Raw genomic sequence first — 24279 nt, forward strand, 5'->3', positions numbered from 1 at the left:
GGTTTGTGCAGCGTCGATCTGCTGCGTGTCAGGGTTTTATTTTTTCCTCCCGTTTGTTTTTCTTCAGTTCAGCTTGAGGTGATTTCTCTCATTAATGATCAGAGACGGATGAGAGAGTGGAGATAGCTCAAAACTGGCTCAGAAGGGTAAATAGATCCTTCCATTCAGCTTGTTAAGAGCTAATGAGGGTTTTATCGATTAACATCAGAGTAAACAGCTGTGATGGAGAGGGACTTAATACGTTTGCAGCCATTTTTAATCCTTTACGTTTATGTAAATCGGCTTTCAGACCCAACGCTTTGAAATAAAACTAAAATCCCATCAAATAAACATTTATGATATAATGACAGTGAGGGGAACTTTTTAGGCCAACGTTGGTGACTTGAATTAGTGGCAGTCAGTGAAGCTCAGCGAACAGAGGGGCCACGTACAGGGGCAGTCAGAGCTTGTTTGGGGCCCTGGGCCAATAAATGAATAAAATTAATATTTTATTTGAAAAATGTTGGAGAAACAAGAATAATATAAAATACAATAAACACACAATGCAGGGGACAAACATACCATATACACTCCTGTTAAAAGTATACAATACTGTAGAAAATAAATGCAATTAAGGTAAACTGCACCATGAGTCAAACATTGATATAATTATGTGTTGCATTTTGATCAAGACACATTTCACTACTTAACTGTCAATTAACATCTACATTGATTTTTAGAAACACGTTTTACACTACTTCACTTAAAACATATAAATCAATTTGCACAACTGTTATAAAAAAAAAGTCCTACACTTTGTGAAATAATTACTTTTCAAGCAAGAAATAGGCTACTATTATGGCCGCCCTAAAGGAGAAGCTGCCCTGGGCATCTACCCACTTCGCCCATATCAGATACCGCTACTGGCGACGTGTGGTTGATTGGAGATCGGCGGGCTTCTTTGTCCTGGAGGTTTAAAGCTGAGCGTTCAGGAGAGACCCTCATCACCTGCTTCCTTGACTTTTTTGTGGCAAAGGAGCAGCAGCAGCTCAGCTTTTCCACCGTGACAGGAATGCTCTCCAATCTCCCAGGCTGAGTCTATGAAGAAAGCCAATTTCAGCCAATAGCATTTCGGATCAAGTCTTTTCACTTGTGATCTCTATCTTCAGATAGAGTGCTAGCTGGAGTGCTCTGCCTTTTTGGCTCGGTTTTCTGTTTACCACTACAGACAGACGAAGCCTCCCGATCCATTTATCCATCTTGCAATCCATCCTACCATCAGTCATGAAGAAGACATCAAGATAATTGGGCTTCTTTCCTTCTGGAAGGAGCAGTCTGTCTTTTCAAGGCAAAAAAACTAAACAAAAGAGTGGTTTATTGAAAACAGTGTGTCACCATATCACTTTATCAATACATAAGCCTGTCACAGTAATCATTAAATCAATTAATTACACAATAAATTAAAACGAGCACAATCACTTCCATTTGGACAACAGTTGTTTAAGAGACACTCCCCTTTAACCCAGTTGAAAAGCCGCCATTTTGTTAAGAGTTCTTTTAGAAATTAAAAACTTAATGTTTGAGTGGGTGTAGTTGCATTAATGCTATTACTATTATTTATTTTTATTATATTAGTTGAAAATGGTCTCTACATGACAATATTATCACTTATCCCAATAATTTCTGGGACAAATTATCGTCCATCAAAATTTGTTAAACAAATGTACATCTTGTGAATGCTAATCACAAGGATGCAATCAGAAAAAGCTAGTTTTTTTTCCTCTATCAACTAATGCTCTTAATAAACCTTCTTGTATTCCTTTCCTTCCAGTGCCGCCTCAGATTACTGCAAAGCCCAGAGACCAGATTGCCGCCCAAGGGAGGAGTGTAACCTTCCAATGTGGCACCACAGGAAACCCTCCACCTGCCATCTTCTGGCAGAAAGAGGGCAGCCAGGTAAGAGGCTGGATCGGAGAATAAGATGTTTGTGAGTGGAAAGTTTGCAGTTGTTGTTTTTTATGTGTTGGTGTTAGCTGCTTGAACAGTTTTACAAGCTCTTTATTGTTTGTCATATCAATAAACAGAGTTTCACACCTCCCTTTGAAAGGCGAGAATGACTCACCCCAACATGTGGAGGTTTTTTTTTTTTTTTTTTTTTTTTTTTGATTTCAGCTTGACACCTTTTTTTCTGAGTTGCCCACACTCTTCAAAACACATTTTCAAGACAAATGTTGCACACGTTTTTACACATACAGCTTACTGGGAGAGATAACCTACTGGAAAATACAGCTTACACAAAGGATATAAAAGGTTTTTCCAATTCAAGACAAAGATTTGTCATTGCAGACTTTTTTTTTGTCATCCATACTGTGGCATAATCTGTACAACTTAATGGAAACAAACTGAAGTCTTTTAGGGAAAAACTAGAATAACCCATTTGTTTCAGGAACTTCATCACTAAGTGAAACACATCGTCGTCTAATAAAACCAAGGTCTCACTTTTGGCCGCTATTTCAAGAGGCAGGCGTGGCTCTCAAAACAATACAGCACATTACCTAAATAATGCCCAAACTTAAGCCTGGTGGAGGTAGCATCATGCTCTGGGCCTAGAATAGGGAGAGTGGCCGAGGCGGAGGGGATTATTATCATTTCCATGCCGGTGTTGGTACTAAACCTGAGGCTCCTGCAGGAAAGCTGAGGATTAAGAGAACCTTCATTTTTTCAACCTCATAGTCTCTGCTCTCAACCCCCCCGCCCTCCCCCTGTCGGCAGGAATATGATCCGGATGCAGTTGGAGGAATAAAGCAGGGGAATGAAGGAGGGCTTAGCAGGTGCTGAAAGTGCTCCTACAAGGCAAACTCTGCTCTGCTTCCACATTATCCTGACTATAAATTCAGCTCTGCTCAATTAGCAGCTACCTGCACCGACTCCAAGCACAGACATATAAAGCTCGGTGTTTTTTTTTTTGGTTTCGTCCCCATGCAGTATTAACGAATACACATGCCTGCTTCCGCTTACAGTTGTGCTTGGCTGTTTGTTTTTTTCACTCTATTTGGAGGATTATCTGTAACCTTATAACTTTGGTCCATCCATCGAGATCTAAGCCTCTTAGAGGAATAAAGTGGTTGGCTGAACGGATCCCTTCCCCCCTCGTTTTACATTCGGAAAAAACAGGATGACAGAACTGCAAGACATCTGGTACATCGTCAACAAACACCTTGAATGCCGGTTATTCTCTTTAATTTGATTTATTTATCGGGGTTTTATGTGGGAATGCTTGCAGCCGTGCGGGGTATTGTGCACAACAGAGAGGAAGAGTTAATTGGGAGATTCAAGCCGTATCTTCCACTTAATCTTTAAACTAGTCAGGTTTTTTGAAGGTTAAAGGGAAAGAAAATTACATTGATTCTTGCGTGAATTTTTAAATTTTTTTTTGCACCAGGCACACAACGTTCCACACGCAACAGAACAAAAGACACTTTTCACTGACGAAGCCCATCCTCACACCTTACCAGCAACAAAAAGAGCTAAAGCTGCGTTGATTTATTAGATTTTAGAGAAATAAAACTTTAAATTCCCTTTTTCTTTTCCACAATACAGAAGTTTTGTTAATCAAAATTTTCACTGTAGAAAAATGTAGTTCAGATTTGACTGATGTAAAAGCTGCAGTTATTATGCTGGGCTCAGTCTATTGAGAAAGAAACAAGAAATGAAAAAAAGCATTTTTTGTGTGTGTGTTTTTAAACGTGGAATCTCAGAAATGTGGAAAGTGTGGCGTTAATTTGTATTCTGTTCACTTTACAGTAAGACCCTACAATAAAATCAAGTTTTAGTTGCCTTCACAAGCACCTAATTACTAAATAGTTAATTTGTGTGTAATTTAGTTTTTAGCATGAATCCAGCTGTTCTGTGCAGGTTTGTTGGAAAACATTCGTGAACAAACAGCGTAATGGAGAGTAAAGAACACGATTTAAATCAGTCTGGAGCCGCAGATCAGGTGGAGGAATCTGCTGACGGGGCAACCGGTGGGTTTTCAATAAATCAATCTGACCCTTATGGAAGAGAGAGGGGGAGGAGAGCCATCAGAGGTCGTATTTGCAGTTTGCTACTGGGCATGTAGGAGATGGAAATGTTTGGAAGTTCTGTTCTAAGTTTCACAAAATTTAACATTCGAAACATTACAGGAGGCAGAAAACTATGTTTTATATCACCTTAAATTCACTAGTTCCACAACGAAGCATGGTGTAGGTAGCATCATGCTTTGGGGATGATATCCGTGAACAGAACTGGGAACAATTGTGTTGTTTCTACCAAATCTGACTGAGCCTTGGCTCTCTGCGTATTTTTTGTTGATCTATCATAATTAAATCCCAATTAAATACACTGAGAAAAACAGGGAGATTTTTTTCAGCTTCTGCCGTTCCTTTGGCTTTTTCATAAACTTCAGAACGTCTCAAATGGACCAAATCTACACGATCTTTCTCACTCGGCCCTTCCATCGATGTGTCCAGATGCTGCTGTTTCCTGGTCAGCCACCGTCGCAGTCTGGTCGGTACTCCGTTTCTATGAGCGGAGAGCTGATCATCGCGGATGTCCACCCCGAGGACTCGGGCTTCTACGTCTGCCAGGCCATCAGCGTGGCAGGAAGTGTGCTGACCAAGGCTCTGCTGGAGGTGGAAGGAGGTACGTCTTTGACCCACAGGGTCATATTGCCAGGTTTGCTCTTCACCACCAGCTAATAAGGTAAACACATTAATTACTTAGTAGGTGCACAACAATGGGGGCTCAGAGTGAGGGCACAGTCGGAGGCCCCATAAGTGATGAGCAATGAATTCTAGACCTAATGTTCTTTTTCAGGCAGCTTGTAAACGGCAGATTTATGCCTTCTTCTGTCCTCTTTATGCAGCCTATTAAACTCTACCTGTTTGCATCTGAAGGGTTTTTTTTCCCTTGCGCATTTTACAGCTGGCAACTTTCTAATTACATTCCCTCAGTCTTCTAAATGTGTTTGTCCTTAATTTTCTGCTTTAAATGCCACTGCAGAATGGAGATAGCACCACTAAAATATAGTACTGCGATAATCAGTTTGCTCCCAGATGTGTTTTTTTTTTCTTTTTGCATTTTGTCACATCTAAATGTTGAAGCTCTTCATCAAGCTATTTTAACGTTAACCCAAGCCGATGCAAAATTCGGTTTTCAAATGAAGATAAAACATCTGCCAAACCAACTTAGGCCTGTGTGAAAAAAAAAGTATATGTGAATGTAGATGGACGGGAAGCCACGCCAAAAGCAGGAAGTGGACTGTAGCACAGGGCATTATGGGTAAATACAACCAAAACAAACTTGAGTCCAGTGCCAGCGTGAGAAATGGCCCATATTGTTTTACCAACGACAAAAGAAAAATCCTACAACCGCTAAAATTTGACACCACTTCATTCTTTTAAAATTTTGTGAAGTTGCACTCAGTCTTTCTTGGAGGATTTTTGTGTTGTTTCCTTCAGTGGTTCTTGGTGCAGCGCCACCACAGGTGAGGAGAGGAACAGGTTTGTCAAAGGGTTTGTTTCATTTCACGCAATACAGTGGGAAAGAGAACCACACCATCTGAAAATTTAACAAATGCTACAATTTTGATCCCAATCGAACCGAGAGCACTGGACTGTCAGATATGAAAACACCCTAAATGTCCCGTTTTAAAGAAATTTGAGAATATGTGAGAAATGAAGTGGCATCTAGCAAAGATTAGCAAAGGCATTTCAAGGCTTCAGAACTCCAGTGAGTCACTCTATACTCAAATAGAGAAAACATGGAAGAGTGGTGAACCGCCTGAGCATTGGTCAGCGGACCAAAGTTTCTCAAAGAGTGCATCAGTGTCTCCTCAGGAGGTTTAAAAAAAGGATCCAGAGCAAACCCTAGAGCACACCTGACTTCACTTGCCTCAGTTAAGGTCAGTGTTCATGCAGGAAAGAGCGAGATCTACAGCAGAAACCCCTGAAGGAAACAACCTTAAGCTACAGATAACCTGGATTATGCAGCAGGACAATAATCCAGAGAGAACAAGCAAGTTCATCTCTAACAGCTCAACGAAAAGACGCTTTTTGCGACTTAGTCAAACTCTGGGCTTACAGACAATTAAAATGATGTGGCTTGACCTTAAGCAAACCGGCTGTACTGTGAAACCCTCCAGTGCGGATTATGGAGTGGGACGAAATGCCTTCACAGTGAGGTAGAGAGAGTGTCCTAACTCGTTTGACGGCAGCTGTTATCTCCAAAGGGGGCACAAGTAGATTTTAGTTTTAGGGGGCATTTTTTTTTACTCACATGAACCCATTTTGATTTGGGAAATCTTCTTCTGCTCTTTATTTGAAAACCGCATTTTGTGTTTGCTAACTGTGTTTGACTCTAAAAGGAGTTGAGGATTTCCAACATTTAGCTGAGATAAAAGAAAAAAAAGTACAAACAGAATAAATTTGGCGGGGGGGGGCAAATAGTTTTTTTTATTTTTTTTCATCCTCTCCGTTTAAACTGCCAGGGCCTTCGGGTCGTATCCCACCGATCATCCGGCAGGGCCCGGCCAACCAGACCGTGTCCCGGGGGGCCATGGCACAGCTGCACTGCCGCTTAGTTGGAGGCACCTCAGTCAAGATCTCATGGGAGAAAGATGGAGAGAGGCTGCAGGGAAATAAACCCCGAGTGACCTTGATGGAGAACGGCACGCTGCAAATTGCAGATCTAAAGGTGTGTATGCGTGTGCGTGTGTGTGTGCAGAGTCGCTTTCATTCAAAAGGAGGGAGGGAGGATTGAAAAGGATTCTTTTTAAGTCCGTCCCATCTTCGACAGAGAGGAAAACGGTGATAGAAGCTAAAAAAAAAAAAAAAAAAAAAGAATAATAGAGTGTCTCATCTGTGACCTGCTGTCACGTCTCCCTGCAGCCCACCCAGTGACTGAATTTTATCTCTTTTCCATCAGGAACTCCATTTTCCCGGGCAAAATTAAGGTGAGGCAGGGTTTCAAAGACCAGCCGTACTAAGGCGCCGCATTATCTCTTGGCACAATTATGTACCAACGCGGTGTGTAATTGTGATGCTAATGAAGGCGCTTGTTTATAAATGCTAATGTGTTCTCCGTTGATGGAAGAGGAGTCAGACGCCCCCACCACGCCCCTCGTTTTTGTCTCGCATGCCCCACCTGGAGGTCAGGGAGCGTATGCAAAAAAAAAAAAAAAAAAAAAAAAAAAAAAAACGGAATCGGTTTCATTAATCGATAGCCGATTAATCATCAAAACCGGCTTTTAATTAGATCTCAAGGCTTCTTCGGCTACCGCCCTGTTTCTCAGCGGTGGCGGGGAGTGAAGTTGGAGCATTAAGCCGTGGTCCAGTGCACCGCTGAGGCAGGGGGAATGTGCCACGCCAATGTGCTCAATGGAACAGAAGAGATGCATTAGTGCGGTGTCGAGAGAGAGAGAGAGGGGGGGGGGGGGGACGGGGGAACGGAGATGACGAGAGAGAGAGAACGCCTAAAAATATTCACCCTGCTCATGGCCCCTACGAGCGCATCAATATTTTAGTAGTAGTTGGAGTCATCTAAAAAAGTTCACCTGCTGCCGCACGCTGAGCTGTCTGTCAGCCAGAGGTCAGCGCTGCGGAGGGTGATCTCATATGGTCCGATGGTGGTTCCAGCAGACTGGCTCCCGGCCAGTACATGGAGAAACGCCACGAGCGCCGCTCGAGTGTGAAGACACATACAGCTCATAATGTAAACAGGCAGGCTGGTTAGGGTTGGGGGCTCTGAAGCTGGAGCGGGGAGAGAGGAATGGGAAGGGATTTCATTTGTGATTTATCATGATGAGAGTGGAGAATAAGTTAGGATAAAAGCACTCTGATTACTATTTCCTACACTGGACTGATAAGAATATCGTAGATTGTTGTTGTTGCTTTTAATGTGCAATACACATTCTGTACGTTCCAAAAGAATAAAATAATTTCTCATCACAGTTGCACATCTTATAAATGGGACAGCTCATATTAGTGAATATACAGGATTGCCAGAAATATACCAGACTTAGCAAAGTGCTAATTTCCATTTGAAATCCCATAAAACAAACACAGTAAGTAAATAACCCCAAATTAAGTTCCTTATACGTTGTATTCCTTTCTTAGCGCTTATTGCCTTTATTTCGTTTTATTTTGTGTAATATATGGTTGACTTCCGTTTTTTGATTTGATGCTTTTATTTTGATAAGAGAGCTTCCACTGCAATGGCAGCTTAATGACAGAAAAGGACAGAAGACGAGTTGCAACAGCATTTTAAAAATGTGTCTTGTTATTAGCGGCCACCTCGATAGAGACACAAGGTTTGTTTGTTTTGTAAATGAGGATATTTCTAATGTTGATCGATTGAAATTGTGAATTTGTTTTATTGTAATCAATAACTAGGGTATAGTTTTTGAATCAGAGTTAGTATTTTTAGTGTGTTTGTACATTCAGCTGTTATGGTGAAACTGGGTTCACTTCAAATAAATCTCACTGGGGGCGTCTCCTACTCAATATTTATAAAAAAACATTAATGTAATTTCAACAACAAAAACTACAGTAAAAATAAATAAAAACCATAAGTGGTCAGGAAAGCCTATATCCAAGTGCTACTGTCTTTTAAAATGTTCATAAAACTACATCTGTCATAAAAAATAGTAACTGAAACTTGAAGTTACAAACTTTGCTTGTTTTTCTTTTTTAATATGGCTCTTTCATTCAAGATGTGTTATAAAATGAAAACACCTTTATGCATTCCTGTAGAACATGACCTCAAACCATACGTAACTCCTTGCTCCCGTTTGCAAAACAGATGATTAATTATAAATCTCTCTCTGCCTTCCTCTGCACAAACTTGGAATAATTACCTACCAAAAATAACAAGCTGTGCTTGGTAGGTGCAATAATAAACTTGAAGTAATTATGTGAACCCAGAAGATTCAACACTGCACAATCACAATATCTTACCAGGTATNCCACCACAGGTGAGGAGAGGAACAGGTTTGTCAAAGGGTTTGTTTCATTTCACGCAATACAGTGGGAAAGAGAACCACACCATCTGAAAATTTAACAAATGCTACAATTTTGATCCCAATCGAACCGAGAGCACTGGACTGTCAGATATGAAAACACCCTAAATGTCCCGTTTTAAAGAAATTTGAGAATATGTGAGAAATGAAGTGGCATCTAGCAAAGATTAGCAAAGGCATTTCAAGGCTTCAGAACTCCAGTGAGTCACTCTATACTCAAATAGAGAAAACATGGAAGAGTGGTGAACCGCCTGAGCATTGGTCAGCGGACCAAAGTTTCTCAAAGAGTGCATCAGTGTCTCCTCAGGAGGTTTAAAAAAAGGATCCAGAGCAAACCCTAGAGCACACCTGACTTCACTTGCCTCAGTTAAGGTCAGTGTTCATGCAGGAAAGAGCGAGATCTACAGCAGAAACCCCTGAAGGAAACAACCTTAAGCTACAGATAACCTGGATTATGCAGCAGGACAATAATCCAGAGAGAACAAGCAAGTTCATCTCTAACAGCTCAACGAAAAGACGCTTTTTGCGACTTAGTCAAACTCTGGGCTTACAGACAATTAAAATGATGTGGCTTGACCTTAAGCAAACCGGCTGTACTGTGAAACCCTCCAGTGCGGATTATGGAGTGGGACGAAATGCCTTCACAGTGAGGTAGAGAGAGTGTCCTAACTCGTTTGACGGCAGCTGTTATCTCCAAAGGGGGCACAAGTAGATTTTAGTTTTAGGGGGCATTTTTTTTTACTCACATGAACCCATTTTGATTTGGGAAATCTTCTTCTGCTCTTTATTTGAAAACCGCATTTTGTGTTTGCTAACTGTGTTTGACTCTAAAAGGAGTTGAGGATTTCCAACATTTAGCTGAGATAAAAGAAAAAAAAGTACAAACAGAATAAATTTGGCGGGGGGGGGCAAATAGTTTTTTTTATTTTTTTTCATCCTCTCCGTTTAAACTGCCAGGGCCTTCGGGTCGTATCCCACCGATCATCCGGCAGGGCCCGGCCAACCAGACCGTGTCCCGGGGGGCCATGGCACAGCTGCACTGCCGCTTAGTTGGAGGCACCTCAGTCAAGATCTCATGGGAGAAAGATGGAGAGAGGCTGCAGGGAAATAAACCCCGAGTGACCTTGATGGAGAACGGCACGCTGCAAATTGCAGATCTAAAGGTGTGTATGCGTGTGCGTGTGTGTGTGCAGAGTCGCTTTCATTCAAAAGGAGGGAGGGAGGATTGAAAAGGATTCTTTTTAAGTCCGTCCCATCTTCGACAGAGAGGAAAACGGTGATAGAAGCTAAAAAAAAAAAAAAAAAAAAAGAATAATAGAGTGTCTCATCTGTGACCTGCTGTCACGTCTCCCTGCAGCCCACCCAGTGACTGAATTTTATCTCTTTTCCATCAGGAACTCCATTTTCCCGGGCAAAATTAAGGTGAGGCAGGGTTTCAAAGACCAGCCGTACTAAGGCGCCGCATTATCTCTTGGCACAATTATGTACCAACGCGGTGTGTAATTGTGATGCTAATGAAGGCGCTTGTTTATAAATGCTAATGTGTTCTCCGTTGATGGAAGAGGAGTCAGACGCCCCCACCACGCCCCTCGTTTTTGTCTCGCATGCCCCACCTGGAGGTCAGGGAGCGTATGCAAAAAAAAAAAAAAAAAAAAAAAAAAAAAAAACGGAATCGGTTTCATTAATCGATAGCCGATTAATCATCAAAACCGGCTTTTAATTAGATCTCAAGGCTTCTTCGGCTACCGCCCTGTTTCTCAGCGGTGGCGGGGAGTGAAGTTGGAGCATTAAGCCGTGGTCCAGTGCACCGCTGAGGCAGGGGGAATGTGCCACGCCAATGTGCTCAATGGAACAGAAGAGATGCATTAGTGCGGTGTCGAGAGAGAGAGAGAGGGGGGGGGGGGGGACGGGGGAACGGAGATGACGAGAGAGAGAGAACGCCTAAAAATATTCACCCTGCTCATGGCCCCTACGAGCGCATCAATATTTTAGTAGTAGTTGGAGTCATCTAAAAAAGTTCACCTGCTGCCGCACGCTGAGCTGTCTGTCAGCCAGAGGTCAGCGCTGCGGAGGGTGATCTCATATGGTCCGATGGTGGTTCCAGCAGACTGGCTCCCGGCCAGTACATGGAGAAACGCCACGAGCGCCGCTCGAGTGTGAAGACACATACAGCTCATAATGTAAACAGGCAGGCTGGTTAGGGTTGGGGGCTCTGAAGCTGGAGCGGGGAGAGAGGAATGGGAAGGGATTTCATTTGTGATTTATCATGATGAGAGTGGAGAATAAGTTAGGATAAAAGCACTCTGATTACTATTTCCTACACTGGACTGATAAGAATATCGTAGATTGTTGTTGTTGCTTTTAATGTGCAATACACATTCTGTACGTTCCAAAAGAATAAAATAATTTCTCATCACAGTTGCACATCTTATAAATGGGACAGCTCATATTAGTGAATATACAGGATTGCCAGAAATATACCAGACTTAGCAAAGTGCTAATTTCCATTTGAAATCCCATAAAACAAACACAGTAAGTAAATAACCCCAAATTAAGTTCCTTATACGTTGTATTCCTTTCTTAGCGCTTATTGCCTTTATTTCGTTTTATTTTGTGTAATATATGGTTGACTTCCGTTTTTTGATTTGATGCTTTTATTTTGATAAGAGAGTTTCCACTGCAATGGCAGCTTAATGAGAGAAAAGGACAGAAGACGAGTTGCAACAGCATTTTAAAAATGTGTCTTGTTATTAGCGGCCACCTCGATAGAGACACAAGGTTTGTTTGTTTTGTAAATGAGGATATTTCTAATGTTGATCGATTGAAATTGTGAATTTGTTTTATTGTAATCAATAACTAGGGTATAGTTTTTGAATCAGAGTTAGTATTTTTAGTGTGTTTGTACATTCAGCTGTTATGGTGAAACTGGGTTCACTTCAAATAAATCTCACTGGGGGCGTCTCCTACTCAATATTTATAAAAAAACATTAATGTAATTTCAACAACAAAAACTACAGTAAAAATAAATAAAAACCATAAGTGGTCAGGAAAGCCTATATCCAAGTGCTACTGTCTTTTAAAATGTTCATAAAACTACATCTGTCATAAAAAATAGTAACTGAAACTTGAAGTTACAAACTTTGCTTGTTTTTCTTTTTTAATATGGCTCTTTCATTCAAGATGTGTTATAAAATGAAAACACCTTTATGCATTCCTGTAGAACATGACCTCAAACCATACGTAACTCCTTGCTCCCGTTTGCAAAACAGATGATTAATTATAAATCTCTCTCTGCCTTCCTCTGCACAAACTTGGAATAATTACCTACCAAAAATAACAAGCTGTGCTTGGTAGGTGCAATAATAAACTTGAAGTAATTATGTGAACCCAGAAGATTCAACACTGCACAATCACAATATCTTACCAGGTATATTTTTTTGTCTAGTTTCTAATGTAAATATCTTAATTCACTTTGAAATAAGACAAACATAACTTATGAGTANCNTTTCAGCAAGAAATAGGAGTTTGTTTTGAGTCATTAATTCTTCAATATTTACTAAAAGTACTAGTTCCACTGGTAGATTTTTTTCTCTTCTTGTGGAAAATGTCTTATGAGCGAAACAATCTGCCAGTGGAACTACGACTTTTTTATTCATATTACCAAATTAATTATTTATAATAGGCTCCTATTTCTTGCTGAAAAGTTACTTGAAAGTTAGTTTCAAACACACTGAGATATTTAAACTAGAAACTAGGCATAAAATATGTGGTAAGTTTGTGTTTCTGTAGCGAAGTAAGGGACCACTTTACTGGGTCAACATTGGAAAAGCAGCATGAGTTTGAACCCAAGACGGAAAAGTTATTTGAATTGATTTAATTTGTATTACAGGTCACAAAGAAGGGCAATTTAAATGGTACGAAATAAAAAATGATTTAAAGTAAGCATACTCAAGTTATAGAGTGAAGGTGAACAGAGCAAAACCAAATATAATTGGTTTTCCTGCTGTCTGCAAGAAATATTCACATGTGAATCAATACGATTCTCCATCCTAAGTTAGTGGCTTGCGAAAGTAATCATACCCTTTTTTTTCACTCTTTCAAACATTTTGTCACATTATATCCGCTGCTAACAGACAGCTGTAAACACGTCGACGTTTTTGGTCGTCAGGTGACGACTGTGGGTGTGTTTGCGTGAATTCAGGGATGCTTCACCTAAAACTGCTGGAGTCTGCAGTGCTTCTCCCAGCAGCGGATCACTGGCCTGTGCATGCAGAGAGCGGCGTGTTGGCAGTCACATACCTATCCAGAATTATCACCCGGCGCCGCAGTTTCCCTCAGCTCTGCTGGGCTTTCTGATGTGTTTCATTTCTGCTTTGTTTCCACAGGCTGCAGTGCTGCTGCTCTGATAGAGTCTCACTGCTTTAGCTCACAGTGACCGGCTAAAAAAACAAGCAAATAAGCCAACAAAAGTTTATAAAGCAAGGAATTGTCACTTTTTTCCCCTTATGAAATAAGCATCTGTTTTAAGGAAAAGCTTGTTTTCTGATTCCAAAACAGGAACGAATGAATTTTAATGTTGATTCTAGAAATTAGCATAATTGCTGTTTTTAAGAAGAGAAGGTCCATTTGTTTCACAAAGAAACACTGATTTCTGTGACCGGATACGCTGCTTCTAATTACGGACTAGAAAAGGTAATCCGCAAAATAAAACTGGGAGCAATTGTTTCAAAATAATACTTATTTTTTATGTGTGGTAACAAAAATTATAAAAACCTGACATGAAAAAATGCTTTGAACCAGATCTTATTGTGACTTTTTACAGAATAGCAGAATTAGAGTCTGATGTGTAGCATTCTCTTTAAAAAAATATATTTTTATTATATTTTTTTTAGTCCCTTCCTGTTAGAGGTCTGCTAAGAAAAAAAAAAACAATCCACATGATCGTTTCTGAATTTCATGCTTTTAATTTTGCTGTACCGTTATTTTTAGAGTGTGGCCTGATTATACAAAGCAAAGCTGCAATCATTTCTACAAAAAAACAAACAAAAAAAAAAACAAGGTATGGATGCACAATCTTTGTATTTCTTGTGAATTCCAGTTCAAAACTGAACTAGTTTTGACAACATTTTGAAAAATTATTATTCCAGGGTTAACTATATGCAAGCTAAAGATCTTATGAAGATGCTTTTTGAATCTGGTAGGAGAGTGTCACTATGAAAACACAAAGCCAATACTCTGAAATCAACATAAAGGTTTCAGTTTTCAATGCACTCAGGGACAAAGACTTCATTTTGGTAGACGTGTCATGTGGGCTGACGTGCGTGAAATGGGAGTATTTAAGCCAAAAATAATTGTTACATTTGGAAGATAAAGTGGGAAGCCTGCAAGCCTGAGAACGCCATCCCAACTGTGAAATACGAGGGTGGCAGCATCGTGTTGTGGGGGCGTTTTGCTGCAAGAGGGACGGCTGCGCTTCACAACGTAGATGGCAGTATGAAGAAAAAGCATATGGACAACACAAAAGGAACATCTCAAGTTACCAGACAGAAAGTGAAAGCTTGAGCACGAATGGATCTTCCAAATAAACATAGCTAGTTATATTAGCTGTAGCGTCAGTCGGGGAAAAAACAATTGTTTTAGGAAATTCTACCATTTTTCTGAATCTAAAGAAACTACAAAATATATTGTATAATAATGCTTATTCTGGCATTTACCAAACATTTACTTTGGTAATTCTGATTGAGATAAAACAGAAAAAGTTTACTCAAATTTGAAGTCAGAATGAGAGAGAGAGAAAAAATCTTTTTGTACAGTATTTGTACATATCTGTTTTTGTTGTATGCAAAATGGAAGTTGTATGCTGTATAATCATTCCAGCTCGGGAAGAAAATGAAAATGAATTGTTAAAAGTTGGGCTGCGACTAACAACTTTTTCAATCATCAATTATTCTATCAAGTATTCTGGCGATTAATCGAGTAGTCGATTAGTCGGATAAACATTGCCACATTCTTCAGACATTTCATCTGGCCACTTTTCACAGACAAAGGTGTTTTATCTTAAATGCAACATGTATGTATATATAGATACATGTAGATATACATGTATATATGTACAATTAATTAATGTATGCATTAATTAATTTTATCTTAATTAATGCTTTGATTGTATTGTATTTTTAGCATATGGCCATTTTAAGAGTCTGTATTCTCCATTTAACGATTAATCGATTACTGAATCAGTTGACAAGTCTTTCAATAATCGATTAATTGTGATTAATTCAATTAATCGTTTTCACCTGAAGCATTAAAAAAAAGAAAAACTCTAAAATGAGACAGTTATTAGGATAAACTTGCTGGACTCTCTGATGGACTTTAGCTTTTCTTTGGCAGGACACCGACTCTGGGATGTACACGTGCGTCGCCTCCAGTCCCACGGGGGAATCCAGCTGGAGCGGGATGTTGACTGTCAGAGGTACTTTTACCAAAACACTCTCTTACTCCTCACACATTTCATCTGAGAGCCCCGTCTGTTGACTTAACGCGAGAGAATCCGCACCGGTTTCAGCCAAACCAATGATCCAAGCCACCGTCACGTCTCTGTGTTGCAGAGGATGGAGCCTCCTCAGGATCCAGAGCGTCCGAGTTCATCCAGCTTCCAGGACCGCCGCAGAAACCCGTGGTTACCGAGGTGACCAAAAGCACCGTCACTCTGACGTGGCAGTCCAATCCTCACGAAGGCGGAGACGCTGTCACCTCCTACGTCATCGAGGCCTTTAGGTAAGAGTTTGAAAGCAGAAACGAGACTTTTAACGTCGGAGGTTATTCCTGAACTCCAAGCTATCCTGCAGTTATAAGAGCTTTTAATCTGTTTCTGTTCGGTCTTGGCTATTTCCACCTTTCGATTTGATAGTATTTAATTAAAATACCTCACTGCCACGTGTTTGAAGAAGAATCAGTAAAACCTTGATACTAATTGGCAGTCAATAAGATCTTGCCCTCTTATTACATAGTTTAATAAAAAGAAGTGTCAAAATTTAATAATAGCCAGAGCTGAAGCTTATGTCATGAGTTTTGACTCTTCCTTTATCCTTGGGTACAATATGGTTTCACACCATAAAGAAAATGTCAGCTTCAGATTGTGAATACTCACGAGTCTTTTTCTGACTTTTTGCTGTTACTTTTTGAGTCTGTAAAGCTGAAGGACACATTTTCTTGGCCATAAAAGTTCAATCACTTTGGTCTGCTGACATTGGGACATCCTTATGTTAGACGTCGCCATACTTTTCACCCTTCCATTGAAAAATTAACAGCAGCAGAGACTTATTATTGGTGGAAAAACACAGACGTTGCTGATTCAGTTGTTGCAGTCGGTCATTTGAAAGAAACCGTTGTGTGATCGTTGAGAGTAACTTTAGGTTTGACAGAATAGCTAAGAGTCCTTAGAAATCCTACAATCAAAACAATTTGCATGTCACATAACAACCTGCTGTCATTTGATTTATCTTCACAGTTTTCTTCTTTGAATTTGATTCATACTTAGTGCACTTTTTGAACAAAGGAAACTTTTCCTACTCACTTTAAGGCCCTCGTCTTTACATCTGCTGACAGGGTTATGGACGTTCAAGGCTTTTGTTACTTTTATGCAGATTCTGAGGTGAGGTTTAATTGTGCACTCAGAGCTTTATGTTTATAATGAAATGCTGATAAAACAAGGGGACATTAATTATCCTGGTGAGTCTGCTTGCATTGTAAAAACCGTGTGCAGTGGTGTAGAAAATGCAGTACAAAGAGTGCTAAGTACAAGCATCGTACAACAAAAAAGTAAACAATTATTTTTTCGTGTGGTTGGTTTTCTGATTTTTTTATTTTATTTTTTTTAAAGATGATTTTGTGTCTCTTCAAGTTAAGCCTTCGCTTTTTCTTCCGGCTCCGATTTTCTGACTTACTGCTCCGCGATAATGGAGTCTCCTTCATTTTGAGCCATTAAGAGTTTGGGAAATGACTCATCTCAGCCTAAGGGGGAAGCAGTTCTGTTAAGTTATGTTGGGGGGAAGGAAGTGCGACACTCACTGCCCCAGTGTTTAGCCACGGTGTCCTGGGGAAAGCCAAAGCAGCTCTAACAACCAACCAGGGGGCTGCAGAAAGGCAGAGGGGGAATGAAGGAGCAGACAATTACTGCGGAGGACTGGCAGCTCTGTCCTGTCCTGGGGCGATCCAGAGAGGGTATGCATGCCAAGCCGGGGAGTTCACTCATTACAGTGGCAAGACAGAGAATACAGAGTGCAGACACACACACACTCACACACAAGCACACACTCGCACACACATACATACATTTCTCCTGGCGTCGAAAAACGACTCAGTTAGTGATGGATGCATCTACTCCTGCACGCTTCAGCACAGAGAAACTGCTTTGTAAACGCTTGTTTTTCTGGGATGTCGCCTGTATTTTCCGGTGCACCACTCACAGCCACAGGTTAGTTTCAAGGACTCTAATCCATTTTTTTTCTTCTTAAACAAACCCTTTGTGCCCGCTCTTAGTAATTATGCATCCTCAAAGGTAAGCTTCAAAGTCTTGAGAGTAATAGCAGTGGAAAGATAGCATATTGGTGTGAAAATTGTAGATAGGTGGATACATTTTCATACATCAACATACTAACCTTAACCCTAACCCTACCTGAAAATAAAATGTGTCATTTTTGTAGATTTTCAAAGTCTTCAATAAAAGAGACTTTTGTGTTGACAAACTTGTCGCTGTGTGATAAGGCAGCGGTGTTGAGGCAGAGGTTGAGGCTGGTGACTAATCTGTTGGCTTTCCACGTCTCTGATCTCATTTCATTTGCTTTTTCCACCAATGACATCTGTAACAGGAAGAGAACCATTACTAATAAGTTCACAGAGCTTCTGAAAAAAACAAGTTGCCTTTAGGTTTTGGGGTACCTCAGGGATGACTACTGGTTTCCCTTTAGTTCTTCACATTGTGCCATCATCCAAGCCATCTCATTCTGAATATTTTCTACTCTAACATACATGATATGCATTCCCTCAAAGCCTACAGGCAATAGCATTTGTTATCTTATATAAAATGTAAATATGGCTCATCATTTTTTAATTTACATCCAACAAAATGTCTGAAGCCATTTTTTTCAACTGACAGTTTTTAGTCTTTATCATTTCAGTCTCATTAGTTTAATAGTAACCCTAGTAATCTAGTAATCATACATTTTTGACACATCATACATTTAATGTGCAAGTTAAAGCATCTGCTGCTTTTCCAGTCTTTTCTGCACAAAACATGTTTTTCAAAGCTGTTTTTTTTACTAATCTATTAAACACACCACAGTATATTTTCTAGATGACCGAGCGACATGAAACTACTGAAATGGCCCAAAGTGCTGTAGTGACTATGCCAGGCCTTTATGTGGCGCTATAATACTGCAGTGGAAATATTGGGTGTACTGTGCACATAAAACTTTTATGGCAGGCCTATGACATCGTCCTTTTCCAGAAATTTTTTGTTTTGCTTGTCTATATAACAAAGACAAAAGTAGGTAATGCTGTATCACTGACATCTGTTTCAGAAAATATAGATTTGAGTCAAAATAATGCTATTTTCTCTTGGGATCTCTTTGTTTACATGAAACTGTTAGAAATTTACTCTACAAATAAAATTTGATGGATTTCATCAATGTGGATGGGAAAAAAACAAAACTTTCCGTTGTATTATTTAATATTAAAACTGCAAGACCTCCAAAGTCTGGGTATTACTTTAGTTTCTTGACATAAAACAAGTAATGTCTGTTTTTATTAAATATTTCTTTAATGGATGTATATCTCTGCTTTTCCTTGTTTTTAATCCAGTTTTTAAAACACGAAAGCCGCCTCTTATATTAAGTTGGGAAGTTTTAAATGATCAGTTCATTAATACTTCTTAGGAAAAATAATGCTGAGATTTTCACAAATTTCACAAAGAGTTGGTTGAAATGGTTGAGTTTTATAGGAAAGCAACCACTGTTGCCACTTAAAAGCCAATTTTAGACTTTCAGTTGGACACTTTAAATGGCAGAACTGCTCCTCTGGAGAACATTTGGTGAGAAAAAAATGCCCCTGTTGATAAAGAGGGGAGGGAAAAAAGCGGTGACCTGCTTGTTGTAATTACCTCACTATTTTCCTCTCCACAGAGTTGAGAAAAATGTGAAACAGTGCCGCGCTGTTTGATTGCACCTGTATCTTTCCACAGCACCAACCTGCCGTTTCCTCGACTGACTCCTTCATGAGCCAACCTGCTGCAATAAAGGAGAGAATAAAACTTTGTCTGCAAGCTGAGACCCGCCGTGTGCTTTTTAGATAAAAAGAATCTCAAAGATTCGAGAAACCAGTGATGAAGTCTTTAACTCATCCGCTTGCTCATTCAGTAGGAACTACTTAAAGAATGTGCGGGAATTAGTCATATTTGCTCACTTTCTTGCTGAGAAATGATGAGAAAGTCAGCGTATTGAAGAAACAAACAAGTCAAGTTGTACCACTTTGTTTGAGTTTTTAAGATGCCGATTCCTTCTGCCTGCTGGTTAAGGCAAATGGACAATTATTTTTCTTCCCCTCAGGCAAATTACGATTAAATAGGCAAAGAGAAAGCAACTATGCCTTTTGTCTTAGCGAGCTGCATATGGCTAAAGGGTTGTTTTGGTGGAATAATTATTAATCAATCTTGTCTCTTCTTTTTTTCCCCGGCTAAATTGGAAAGAGACCTTATGGCTAAACAACTGGAGTTTTCAGCATATTTATCTGAGCTGAATAAAGACGAGGGCTGGATATAACCCAGCAAAGATTGTGCTGCTCATTTTAAAGGAACTAAATAAGTGTGAGGATCATTTGAAAGTTGTGAAGAACATGAACATTTCTGGTACTTCTATAAGCTGGTACACAAATTAGACTTTTTTTTTTCTCCTAAGTGACGCAACCAAGACTGCATTATGCCATCTCTGAAAATGGAATCCTTAAAGGTGGTTATTATGGAAAGTTGACTTGTTTTTTAGCTTAATATCATCTTATAATGTTATTCCCTCATCAAAAAATACCTGGGATGTTGCTTTCATTATTTCATGCATGAGAAATCCTTGAGTCTCCCATGGCAACCTTTGGGGGTGCCTAAGCACTTGTTTTCACAAAGCTTCGCCTATTTCCACAAAGCAGCATCTGCCTCCCAGGCCCCCCCCCCCCCTCGTCACTCAGCTCCTCCAGACTAGCGGCAGCAGGAATCAGCAAACACCTGGTGGAGCTGCTCATCTGCTGAGCTCATTGTGCAAGCTGCTGTTCAGTCCAAAGCTCGTAAGAATGTTTGTAAATGGTGCAATGAAAAGCATTGTGATGATGCAATGAGGGCGGAGTTTCAGAAAGAGCAGGAGCTTCTTAAAGGGACAGAGGCCAACTTTCAAGTTGTCCAATTACAAAGTCAATTTTTGTTTAAGTCATGTTTTCGGTGAAGTGAAAATCACTTCTGCAATTCACTAAACACAACAAACCTAACTAAGCAAAATGACAAACTAAGAAAACCCAACGACATGAACTAACAACCTGCTAAGATTATTTTGCATGACGCAGGATTCTTTTCTATATCTTGGCTATTTTTAGTTATTATTTTGGTCTTCTCTGTCATTTTGCAGCTTCTCGATTGATTTTGTTTATATATCTTTCTGCATGTGTATTACTTTGATTGTTACCAACGTTTGACGGGGTAGAAAAATGACAGTGACATAATAATGCTTCATTCACTGACGGATTCAAAGTCTTTATTCATTTTCAGCTTTTCAAGTGTCTCTTTCTAATGTATTTTATAATTTTCTAGTACAACAATCATTCCCTCCAATTGAGAAAGAAATTCTGTTTGACACTTCTAAAGAGAATCTTTACTCGAACTAATTCACCCCATCGCCTTGACTTATTGCTTTGAGCTGTCTCAGCCTCAGGAGATTGGAGTGTGTTTTTTTTTTCTTTTTTATATCTGTCGGGACGACTACCGTGACTGAATTTTACAGGATGTGAACTTCAGATCTCTCCTTCTGACACTGACTTTTCCAATTTCATCTGTCCGTGCTATCACCGGCGGCAATCACTGAACTAACCATTGTGCTCAAACCCATGTCAATCAAGATGAAACGATAAATTACAGAAGCTGAAAAACCCAGGATATTAGAGTCTGTTTGATTATCTGTGTTCTTTTTTTGCGTGGAAAACATCCTCCTGATTAGGATCGGAGGGATTCATATTAGTATTCCGGTCACATTCACAGTTTCTTTTTACCTGTAATCGAAAAGGCTAATGTTTTTTTTTTTTGATTTAGAAAACAAGTTTTAATAATCCCGTTTTCCTTTGTGGTGTTTTCTCTCACACAGCCAGTCGGTGGGCAGCACCTGGCAAACCGTTGCCGACCATGTGAAGCACGAGAGACACACAGTTGTTGGACTTTTCCCAAACACGGTTTACCTGTTTATAGTCCGAGCCGTCAACTCCTACGGCCTCAGTGACCCCAGTCCGATCTCTGAGCCGGTCCGGACACAGGGTGAGGCCCTCACTGATCTGCACACACCTGATAAAATGCAGAGTTATTTAGATGTAAAATAACACCAGTGTTGTAAATTATTTTCAGCTGCTTTTTTTTTTTTTTTCAAATTTGTGGAGTTGAGTTCTGCACAACTCCAGTATAATAAAACACTGCGTCACTGTAGTAACATAAGTATGTACTCCCAAACTAACTCTACGCTGGAGCACTTGTTGATGTAATTTCAGCATTCAGTTTTCGTCAGTCCACACTTTCCCTAAAATATAGATGATCTAATGAAGGACAACTAAAGTCCAGCTGCGGCAGGATCTTCGTTTCATTTGATGAAAAACATCTTTTGGTTCAAAATAAGAGCAAAGATCAAAAAGGAGCTTGCTGTCCAAATGTATCAATCAGAAGAAGGCACAAAAATATACCATATAATCATTGTGAACGTAAGTTATCAATACCACTGGTTTATGCTTAATGTGATATTTGTATTTTGCCAATTTCTACTTGTGGCTGAACATCATCTCACTATTTGAAAGAGTCCTTTGAAGAAAATAAAATTAGGTTGATGATAAAATTAGGCATTTCAGCGTTAAACAGTTTGATCTCATCATAGAAAATAATCAAAATATCAGTGGAAAAATACAAAATGCAGGTCAGCAACTTTAGGAAGGGTTTGAATACTATAACGCAATTTAAAGCTGTCTACTGATTGAGAAGGATATGAAAATTCGGTTAAAATATGCAAAAACACAGAGAAATTATTAGCATTATTTTTAAAAGTATCAGAAACAAACTCCTTTGTTGAATTAAAATAATCAGCAGTACGAATAATTCAGGTCGTATTGATATGTTAACTTTACGTTTGTCTGAAAATGATATTAGAATGAAACTGGAGAGGGAGGCTGCCCAGAGGCCGACGGCAACAAATGAGCTGAGATTTGTGGAAATAGCAGCTGTGTGCTACTTTTGACAACAAACTCCTGTTTTCACCAAGAATCTGGAGTGAGGAGCCGGGTTGCTGGGCAGAAAGACTTTTGTTCCACATTAAACATCAAGGTCAGACAGCAGGTTTCCAAAGTGGGTAGGTGAATGTGCTCTGATGAAACCTGATTTAAATAAATAGCATGCTTCACAAAAATAAGTATATATACAACATCACCAAATGAACAGTGTTCCCTCAGGGAAACATGTAGGTGGATGTATAATCTGTGAGTTGATGTTTTCTTCATTGAATCCAGTAACATTCCTAAATATTCATCCTTTTAAAATCAAAACTTCCACGTGGTGCTAGAAAACCACATGAAAGACAGTTTTATTTTTATGCATTACCATTATGTCCTTCAAATAGTGGCGCCCCCAGAAGGTTTTCCTAAGGGAGGCAAGAGCAGGCCAGTAAAAAAAAAAACAAAAAAAAAAAATAGGGTGGCACAAAGAAAAAAATAAAGATTTATTCAACATTTATTCATCTAGTTATTGGATTTAGGTTTACATTGGAGCCACCACTGTAGTCAAATAAAAAAAAAAAAAAGAAAAAGAAAAACTTACGGAGAGGATCATTTTAGTTTCGGAATGGTCTATCCAAAGTCCAGAACTGAATCTGACAGTAACTCTGTGGGTGTCACCAGGACCTAACAGATTTCTACCAATCCCAGATTAAATGCTGAAATGTAAGATTATTTAAGAATCTGCACACTGATTGTAGAACTTTGCTCCATGTTTTTTTTTTGTTTGTTTTGTTTTTTTTTGTAACAGATTTATTTATTTTTCAGTTGAAATGTGCAGGAAAGATGTTGCATTGACCTCAAACAACCTGCATTTCCTGTAAAACAGGAGCGTTTGCACTTTCTTAGTAAATCCTTTGCTTTTTACACTTGTCCATTTCCCTCAGTGTGCACTTCCATTTTTGCATATTTAAAGAAAAACAAAGATAGCGGATGTAGAGCAGAGATAATGTGCCGTGCTCTTTTAAGAAGTTGTTTTTCATGTACAGTGTCATAACTAATTGCTTTCTCAGCGTGGTGCCTTTCTGCCCTGAGCAATGTTGAATTTCAAGCTTGTCTTTTATTTTTTATTTTTCATTTTTTGCTGAATGGCTGCTGCTCAGCTGTGCTTTGCTTTGATTTATTTATTTTTTTTCTGGCTTGATCTCATTTCTTTGTGGTGTCAGATGGGAGTCCAACAGAGCAGGGCGTGGACCACAGGCAAGTTCAGAGAGAGCTGGGGGAGGTTTCCATCTACCTGCAGAAGCCCGTGGTTCTTTCTCCCACCAGTGCCAGGATTTCTTGGACTGTGAGTTCGCTTCGTGGCTGGAGATGTTTTAATTATCAAAATGGCGAAAGGCAACGCTAATCCTCATTCATTAGCTTCAGTCTCTCCCTCACACAGCGCATGAAACAAATTGGATCTGTGGAAGCCCGAACGCTGCTGGAAGGCGGCTGACGTGCTTGTTTGTTTCCTGCCAACTCTTTCCAGGTCGCCCGTCAGTCACGGTACATCCAGGGTTACCGCGTGTTTTACCGGATCATCGGGGGCTCCTGGCTGGTCCGAGATGTGGAGGCGACATCCGACTACAGCGCAGTGTTAGCAGATCTCCAGAGCAAGAAGGAGTATGAAGTCAAGATACGGCCCTACTTCAATGAGCTACAGGGCCACGACAGTCTCATGGTTCTGGTCCGGACCCCTGAGGAGGGTA

General features: G+C 39.8%; 1 protein-coding gene across 4 annotated transcripts in view; it reads left to right on the plus strand.

The window, feature by feature from the left end:
- Window positions 1-24279, plus strand: part of LOC106948159 (roundabout homolog 2) — a 94941-nt gene that overhangs the window by 44262 nt on the left and 26400 nt on the right. For all 4 annotated transcript variants that reach the window (XM_015033665.1, XM_015033662.1, XM_015033664.1 and 1 more), the window contains exons 8-15: window positions 1811-1935; window positions 4491-4662; window positions 6509-6714; window positions 15428-15509; window positions 15646-15814; window positions 21430-21596; window positions 23755-23876; window positions 24060-24276. In XM_015033665.1, coding sequence (XP_014889151.1) covers window positions 1811-1935; window positions 4491-4662; window positions 6509-6714; window positions 15428-15509; window positions 15646-15814; window positions 21430-21596; window positions 23755-23876; window positions 24060-24276 — 1260 coding nt within the window. The remainder of the gene's footprint in view (window positions 1-1810; window positions 1936-4490; window positions 4663-6508; window positions 6715-15427; window positions 15510-15645; window positions 15815-21429; window positions 21597-23754; window positions 23877-24059; window positions 24277-24279) is intronic.

This window comes from Poecilia latipinna, unplaced genomic scaffold (assembly GCF_001443285.1).
Source record: "Poecilia latipinna isolate Pla-1442-1.1 unplaced genomic scaffold, P_latipinna-1.0 Scaffold276, whole genome shotgun sequence".
Lineage (NCBI taxonomy): Eukaryota > Metazoa > Chordata > Actinopteri > Cyprinodontiformes > Poeciliidae > Poecilia > Poecilia latipinna.